Source organism: Delphinapterus leucas, chromosome X (genome assembly GCF_059928025.1).
Source record: "Delphinapterus leucas isolate spDelLeu-1000000601 "Yukka" chromosome X, BTC_Dleu_Yukka2, whole genome shotgun sequence".
NCBI classification, from domain to species: domain Eukaryota; kingdom Metazoa; phylum Chordata; class Mammalia; order Artiodactyla; family Monodontidae; genus Delphinapterus; species Delphinapterus leucas.
This window is the reverse complement of record NC_143150.1, coordinates 36,380,765-36,389,568: the sequence shown is the minus strand read 5'-3', so window position 1 is coordinate 36,389,568 and position 8,804 is coordinate 36,380,765. Positions and strand designations below refer to the sequence as shown.

The following is an 8,804-nucleotide window of genomic DNA, read 5'->3' as shown; positions in this document are numbered from 1 at the left end:
GCCCCGGTCCGGGAAGATCCCACATGCCGCGCGGAGTGGCTGGGCCCGTGAGCCATGGCCGCTAAGCCTGCGCGTCCAGACCCTGTGCTCCGCAACGGGAGAGGCCACAACAGTGAGAGGCCCGCGTACCGCAAAAAAAAAAAAAAAAAGACAAGGTTCTGTCTTTACCAATAATGAATGATGCAGTTATTTGCTCAGAACAAACACACCCTTTCAATTACTTCTGATCTACAAATACTGAGGGAAAAAACTGTATTCTCACCCCACAGACTTAAATGAGAGAGACAGAACACAAAAACGAAATTGGGGGAAGCCTACATTCCTGAAAATTCCATGATTTGTTAAAGCGACCCATGGCACTGCGACCTGGGGTTTGAAGAAATGAATCCTTAGATTTAGGCCTTCATTTCAATGCTAGGCTTTCCTGCTTAAACTAGGGCAGTGGTTCTCAGTCCTGACTTTACAGTCACTTGTGGAGCTTTTTAAAAATACCATTGGTTGGACCCCACCCCAGACCAATAAAATATGACTCTCTGGAGTGGTGACCAGGCCCCCTACTGTGGAGATTATGATTCAGAAAGTCCAGATGGGGGCCCAGGGTCTGTATTTTATTAAGTACTTCAGGTAAATTTTATGACCAGTTAGTCTGGGAAACACTGTCTTAACCTAACCTAGTTATTAGCTGCTGTTCTCTGATCTGAATTTTTCTTTAACCTTGTAATCGGTATTTACCACTTAGGAAAAAAAGCATTCAAAATGATAAAAATTCAGGGTATCATTTTAAGACTAATTTTCCCATAGCAAAACATTTTGCAACATATCAGTTAATTTTTATTTCAAAACAAATTGCCATCTGTTTTTCTTAGACACCCGAACCTTTTATTGTTGTTTTTGATTTTCAGGAAAATAAATCTGTTGAAGAATTTTAAGAGTCAAATCTTCTGAGCCTAGATCTACTGCTGTCTGCATCTCTGAGACCTCCTCCATCTGAGAATTACCAGGTCTGACAACACTTTCCCTCCAGCCTACAGTGAGGGATGTCAACAGAACTGTAGAAAAGTCACATCCTCTAGACTTCCAACCCTCAAGCTGTGGCAGCTGGAAAGAAACCTTACAAGTGTCATCCCTATGGGGGATTCAGAAAGACAAGAAGGGTAAAAACTCAGATATGCTGAGCCTGAAATATACAAAAGCTTTTAGAAAATGCTGAGCCTGAAATATACAAAAGCTTTTAGAAAGTCTCCCCACAGAAGAATCCAATTAAATTCACATAATTAATGCACACATTTAGATGAGCTGTAGATAAAATAGAGCTCTTTCTCCCTCTACCAAAAGACAGGAAAAGTCCGATTTAATACTCATTCTTGTCTCCATACCAGTATTATAAAGCAGTTTCACCATATTTATTTTAATCAGTATATGAGTAGGACTGTGGAAAGTAAAAGATTTTATTTATATTTTTTAAAAAATGATTAAGAAGTTCTGATAAAAACTATTTGGGAGGGGGATGCTTGTGCACTACTGACTTGGCTCTGGTTGTGACTGCTTTGTGTATGAGATTGTTAGAACACCTCCAGCTATTCAGAGACAGCCTAAGTGACTGTGGAATGCCTCAAGGGCAATAGAAATCAAATAGAAATAGGTACCAACTCAAGTCTTAAGTGATGACGGAGGTGCATTTCAAGTACCATGGGAATCTCACTGGGCGGGCCCATTTCCCCACCCTGGCAACAGAGGTTGACACTACTTCAGAGAAGTATTCCAGCCTGTATATGTATGTGGGCTTATTCCTGAGCCTCCTGGCCATTCTCCTCATCCTGCTCTTCACAATGCTCCTTCGGCTCAAACATGTCATCTCACCCATCACCTCCGAGAGCACAGAAAGTGTTCCTCAATTTACAGACGTAGAGATGCAGAGTCGAATCCCCACTCCTTAAAGTCAGGAAGAAAGTGAGCTTTAATGGATCTCAGTGAACCCTTGTATGTTGATGTCCAGGAAAGCTGACTTTGTTGCATGTAGCTTCCCACGTGGGGAATCAACAAGTTGGTCACTTAACAAGTTGTTCATGTTTTCTCTGTGTTATTCTTTATCTTGACTCTGCTTGTGGGATATCTAAGAGGTTTGACTCATTCCTTGCCAGGAATATAGGAAATGGCAGCTGGTTGGGAGGGAGGTTTCCATGGTAACCAAAGAGAGCCTGGGCCTTGAGCAAACCTCAGACTGTAGAAATTCACATGCAGCTGTTGTAAAACACATGACCCTGGAGGCTCCAAGAACAAGGAAAATTTGCCTTTGAAAGGGCTAATTGTTCAAAGAGGGTATCCCAAGAAAGGAACAAGTTTTAATTTAGCAGTTGGACCCTAAAGAATCACCTCTGCTTACATGAAGTTAAATCATGTTGGAGGTTAATGGAAGGGACCACGAGCCCTTTCCCAAAGGAGCAGTGATTTTATCATCTGTGGCCATCGGGTTTGTCCCAAATGAAAGAAGAGTTCTTAAAAGAAACTGTTTCAATTTAAAGAGCAAGTTTACAAAAAGAAGTTTCTAGTCAACAAACTCATCTAGAGAGGGAAAATGTGCATTTTATATCTGTGTTATTATTATTACTGGACTTTTAAAAACTCTGATAATGGCCGATGTATTACAAAAATCTGGAACAATGAGCTCCCCCCAGACCAAGGGAAAATTAAGTCAAAATGTGCTTATGATAATGAACCTTATATTATACGTGCAGCTTCTTTGCCTTTTTCTCCTTACCCATCATGCTCCAGGATTGAGTTGCACTCAAATATAAGCTTTGTTTAAAGATAGCCTCGGCAGGGCTTACCTGGTGGTGCAGTGGTTGAGAGTCCGCCTGCCGATGCAGGGGACACGGGTTCGTGCCCCGGTCCGGGAAGATCCCACATGCCGCGGAGCGGCTGGGCCCGTGAGCCATGGCCGCTGAGCCTGCGCGTCCGGAGCCTGTGCTCCGCAACGGGAGAGGCCACAACAGTGAGAAGCCTGCGTACTGCAAAAAAAAAAAAAAAAAAAGGATGGCCTCGGCAAAGAAGACTCAACTGTACTTTAAAAGCAGAAATGAAATAATCTTGGTATTCTGTCGTTGAATGATTGTGCCTTTGGGCAAAACACTCAAGCCTCTAGGTAGCAGGTTTATCTCTCTGAAAAATGATCTGAGGGCCATTTAGTCATCACTAGACTCCTTTTAGATTTGAGTGTAAGAAAAACAAAGAGAGACAAAGGAGGAAAGGACTAAACAACACCCTCCAACAAATCCTTATTGAGATCAGTGTCCTCAAATGTCACATTTATCTTTCCCAGAAAATGTTCCTCCCTTCCTGATCCCTGCCAAAAGATGAAGTGTTTCACTTATTACCTATAAGAGAAATATATTTTGAAAAATTCCATTCTCATAAGTAGCCCTAGTATGCCAGTAGTGGAAAAAGAATTTGATTTTTTAATAATTAACGTTCCAAAAGGGAACCAAAGGAAATGAGTACTGTTTACAAATTAGAAGGCTGGTCATACTCTTGCCACCAAAGAACTGAAACACCCATGTTAAATTCTACCTGCTTAGAAAAAATCAGTTCTCTCTTGCACCTAAAAGGTGGTCATCAAATTTCAACCAAGTGCTCCGTCGGGAATTGCAGCGGCAGTGAGAAAGAAGTGGAATGGATGTTAGGTTAATGGCACCTCTACCAGACATGCAGCTCTCTCTAGTTTGTTACCAATTTAAATTGGCCCCTTTACTCTGATTTAAATCTAGCATGGTGGTGAAGTTCCCAAGTGCTTTCTACTTTTATACACAGTCATTTGCCAATACTCGCTCTCCAAGGGGCTGCAAAGTGTGAAATCCCCACATGCAGAGCTTAACTCAGTAGCAAGGCTGACTCTGGCACACCTGTTAACAATAGCGCACTGTAAGAGATGGCAGCTGCATTCTGCACCATTCAGAAGAGATGAGCAGGTAGGCTAAGACTCGATAGGGCATGTGCTTCCCCTTTTGGTATTATAATTTCCAAAATGCAGAGTGATTCATATTATTGCATTTGGTGGTTTAAGTTGTCTTTGTTCAACACCCAGACTCCACGTTCCTTTTAAAATGTTAGTTCTTGGCAGCCATACACTCACTTCATCAAAGGCTGCCAATATACCCCAGAGCTTCTTAAGGACACACATCTCTCCTCACTCCACACTCTGCCTTTTGTGCTCACAGTATTTGAATGCACTTTACAGTTAAGAAGTCAGTGACTGGATAAATGAAGGAACTGATTTACATTTTCAACAGCAGTGAATAGCAAGATACCCAATGCCTTGTTGCTGAATCTGATGAAGAGCCAGACTGCAAATCTATTCCCTGCCCACCTGACCTCTCCACCACAGATTTCAGGAGTTTAAACTGCTCCTTAATCTCTGACTTGGAAGAAGATTCCCAATTTATGATTAGGTTACTCACCTGGAAAACAACCACCCTCTTTCATCACAACTACCCCATGGGATCCAAATCTTCACTGAGCATTAACCAAAGTACACAGCACAGACTGCACTAAAATAGCAGCGTAACCCCTGACGATTTCCAATGATAACATAAATGGAGATGTATGTAAGCAGATGTGTCATTATGGTGACTCACATGGTATTTAATCTTTGGGAAAATAAACTGAATGTTTTCATCATAGCAAACCAACTGTAAAGAAAATTTTTCCATTTATATTAAATTTTATTATATCCTCCAGTGTATTAATTAACATATATTACCGCTCAAAGAGGCAGCTAGAGCAATCAATGGGCATAATTTGAATTTATCCATCTATCCAAAATGCTGACTTGGCAATTCCTTCCCTCACCCCCACTCTCCAAAATATTGCATGTTAGCCTAAATGTATCTAAACAGGTACGTTATTTATATATAGATGTACTTTGTTTTAAGGTGAAAGAATGAGTCTTCACTTTTTATTACACTGAATCACATGAAATTGCCCTTTCCATAAATAAAAATGCTGAAATATCAGCAATTTCATATAATTCAACCAAATAAAAGGACTCACCACATGAATTCTTTAAACAGTAAACTTTCCTAATGTGTTTAAAATAACTCAATATCCAAAAGTGTACTTTGCATACTTTGCATTTCAGAATCATGGGTTGTATAAAACAAGGTTTATTGTAAAAGACTTTTGTATTATGTATTATGCACTAGGCAGGAAATCTTGAGGTATATCAAGTAAAGACAGGTTCATTCAGCCTAACATTTCCATCTATGCCAAATCTGAAGCTTTGGACTCCTGAGTCTGATGGCTGCAGACCCCACCATGTTTACTAAGTAGGTAAAAGGGATCCATTTAATGCAATTAAGTAGTTATATTTAGTAATACGTCTTATTCACCTGCATTTGTACAAAAGAAGCACTTTTTTTTAACAAAATTGTGTGGAAGAGAAAATTGGGTTTCTTTTGTTTAAAATCAATAATACTTGAAATAGATTCATATTGTGTATATGAAATATAATATTTGAATTAATATTTAGCATGTCAGTTTTGTTCCCTGTAAAATAAATTCTGTTTGGTTTGCTGATAACACCTATATATTGTCTGAAGAATATAAAGAGTATTAGTCTCTTCATCCCAATATAAATTGTAACAATTACAAATTTGTGGGATTTACAATTCTGAGGTGTCATTATTTTTTCTTAGTCGCCAACCTCCCAACTTTTACTTTCTCCCCACTTGCCACCTTATTGGTGTGTTTGTTTCTTTAGTAGTAAGATGTGAAAAATGGGTAATGACTACCAGCTGCCAATGAAAGTGACCTGAGGTGAGGGTGAGATAAGGTATCTAAAGTACCAATATCTTGCAACATTCCCCAACATGTGGGATATTTTTATTTATGTAGCTTCCATTTCGTACTTTCTTCATTTGTTCCTCACAGCAACCCTGTGAGTAATGAGTGGAAGTATTATGAAGTCTGTTTCACAAAAGAGGACGTTAGCACAGAGAGACTGGAGAGACATTCATGGTTACACAGAGGCCAAGTCAAGAGTACACTGCCAGTCTTTGGACTCCTAGTTTAGTACTCATCTCAAAAAGTGCTTTGCTTTCTGAGCACTGAATAGATATTCCAGAGTTATTCATTCCATTACACTCCAAGTTCTGCAAAAAACTATTGAGCTCTATAGGTTATTAATTACTCCCTGTGCCGAAATTCAGAACAAATAAGCAGAATTCTGCCATCTATTAAAATCATTTTATAGTTGCAACAACACATATTTAACAGACTGTAGGGAAGTTTACACAAAGGCAGATCCTGCAGCTTTCATTTACATGGAAGAAGGGAAGAGGCAGAAATATAGATGAATTATCAACCCACAATGCAAATTCTAATCCTCTGATCATTTGACTTAATGTTCACAGTCAATGCCAGTCCTTCACATACATGATTGTGATCTTTCCCCTCCTAGAAATGACAACACCTCCTCTTAGGTAAAAATAGTGCTCTTATTTAAAATTGTATAGTGTTCTAACTGTACACAGCTCTTTCATTTGTGCTCTTTAATAAATGCAATGGCATTAAAAGGGAGAGAATTACTGGCTAGAGAAGCTTCCTCTAGCCACAAAGAATGAATTATTGTCCTCGTAGAAAAAGGAGACAAAAATGTGGGACATATGTAGAGTAGGAAAAGGAAATGCACATAATAGATATAGGTGAGGAGGTTTTGAAGAATAACTTGAGTAATTCCAGGAATTTCAATTCATTTTTCACATCAACTATTTGTTGATTAAATTATACATATACACGTTAGAGAGTAAGAGAGACAGATTACACAGCATACTGAGCTAGGCTCTGTGGGGATCTAAAATTTGCAATCATAAAATCTACAATCTGGTCAAGATGATAAGTACCTATATTCATTCATTCTTTCAACATTTATTCAGCACCTACTGTGTGTGCTACCAGTGAAAACAGAACACACTCTATGCCCTGGTGAAAGTTACAGCCTAGGGGATGGACATCTCCAATCATATAATTGCAAGAATACTATGTTACAAAGGAGAAGTATAGGGTGCTTGGGTGCATACAAAGTGGAGGGCATGCTGCCTAGACTGGCCTAGGGTGTCAAGGAAGACTCTACTGAGATGGTATCTAAGCTAAAATCTAATGGAGGAGTAAAAGGAGAGAATAGAGCAAACATTCCATAGAAAGAACAGCATGTACAGAGATTCTGAGGTCAAACTTGGCACACTTGAAGAAGCACAGTGAGTGAAGAGAAGTCTCCAGAAGGCTGGAAAGGTTGACAAGGACAACAACATGCAGGGCCTTGTGGGCAATGTTATAGATTTTTAACTTTAAGCATAGAGAAGATGAGAACTCTGGTAGCAGTGTGGAGGAGGGATTGAAGAGGGGCAAGAGTGGATGCAGGGAGACCAGTTAAGAGGCTATGGAAGTGGTTCAGGAGAAAAATGATAATACCCTAGACTTAACACCATCCCGTCGAGTGGTAGTGGGTAGGGATAAAGAGAAGTAAATAATTCGAGATAGATTTAGGAGATAAAGTTAGCATTACTTGATGACTTGGATAAGTGGGGTAAGAAGGAAGAATCTAGAATGACTTACTGGATTCTGGTTTGAACAAGGGTCTAGTGGCTCTATTCACTGAGACAAAGAACACTAGAGGAGAATCAGATCGAGGGGGAGATGAATTTCGTTTTGGACATGTTTAGCTTGATGTGCCTTTGAGACATCCAAGTGCAGATGTTGGATAGGCAGTTGAATACACAGGTCTGGAGCTCGCAAGAGAGGTTAGGGCTGGAGACATAAATTTAAGAGGTGTTAGTGTATGAGATTGCCCAGGGAGGGGTTGTAGAGTAGATTGAAGAAAGAATGCCAATAATGTAACACAGAATATGCCCAAATATTTCTCCCTGTTTTTGGAGAATTAGTCACTTGTCAAGCAGGTTGGGAAGGGAGATTAGGTTTAAGGGTCCTCAAACTGAGGTAAATTGCCTGGAAATTCTTGGTAGCAGGAGAAGAAGAGTGAGTTAGAGATAAAGTCCTCTGGGGAGAGGGGAGACTCCAACCTGAGGAGACCAAATACAAATATGAAGTACAAAGGTTAGGAGTAGTACCATACATAAGAGGAAAATAGAGCCAATAATTTGAAGCCAGAAACCAAGGAGACAGTGCTGGTACAGGTTAGTAATAGTACAAATAGGGTCCTGAGAGTTTGCAATGAACAGGGGTGGGTTGTCAAACACAGGTATGTGATTGTATTGGTCATGTTCCTGGCAGGAAACAGATGGCATTCTCATAAAGGGTGAGTAAAGAAACTCTCTAATGAAGGGACTATTTACTAAGGGGTGGGTAGGATTAAGGGGTCAAAAGAGATAGCGAAGCACCCAGAGACTAGCAGCTGTAGGAAGTTACAACCGCTCTTAGGCTTGAGGGGGGAAGGGGAGGGAAACGTTTTTGGAATACGGCATGCCCTGTAGCCTGAGAAAGAAACTAACAATCTATGACCTTAGGTAAATGAGCAAAGCCATAGGGGGCTGGAGGATTAAATACTCCAAACGCTTTCTCCTCTACCTTCATCTGCTGATGCAGACCACCTGGAAGCCAGAGGGCAAGGAAGCCAGGGGATGCAGTTCGTAAAGGCCAGCTTCCTAGAACTAAGAGCAGGGTGGAGAAGGCTTGTGAGAACGGATCTGGAGAAGACAGAGAATATACAGCACAGAAGGAGGCATGTTGGGATGGCTTGAAGATCCAACTTGAGGTTTACTGAATATGATTCTACCATAGAAAAGATAAAACAT

General features: G+C 40.3%; 1 protein-coding gene across 1 annotated transcript; it reads left to right on the top strand.

Annotated features, from left to right (window-relative positions):
* The first annotated feature begins 1,664 nt into the window (after nucleotides 1-1,664).
* SERTM2 (serine rich and transmembrane domain containing 2) lies at nucleotides 1,665-2,011 on the top strand. The gene has a single exon (XM_030759500.2). It carries the CDS (start codon nucleotides 1,665-1,667, stop codon nucleotides 1,935-1,937), a length of 273 nt encoding a protein of 90 aa, XP_030615360.1. The 3' UTR covers nucleotides 1,938-2,011.
* The last annotated feature ends 6,793 nt before the right edge of the window (nucleotides 2,012-8,804 follow it).

Bases quoted from the DNA above. Each gene is read 5' to 3' on its own strand.
- SERTM2 (XM_030759500.2), top strand. From the start codon at position 1,665: ATGACGGAGGTGCATTTCAAGTACCATGGGAATCTCACTGGGCGGGCC.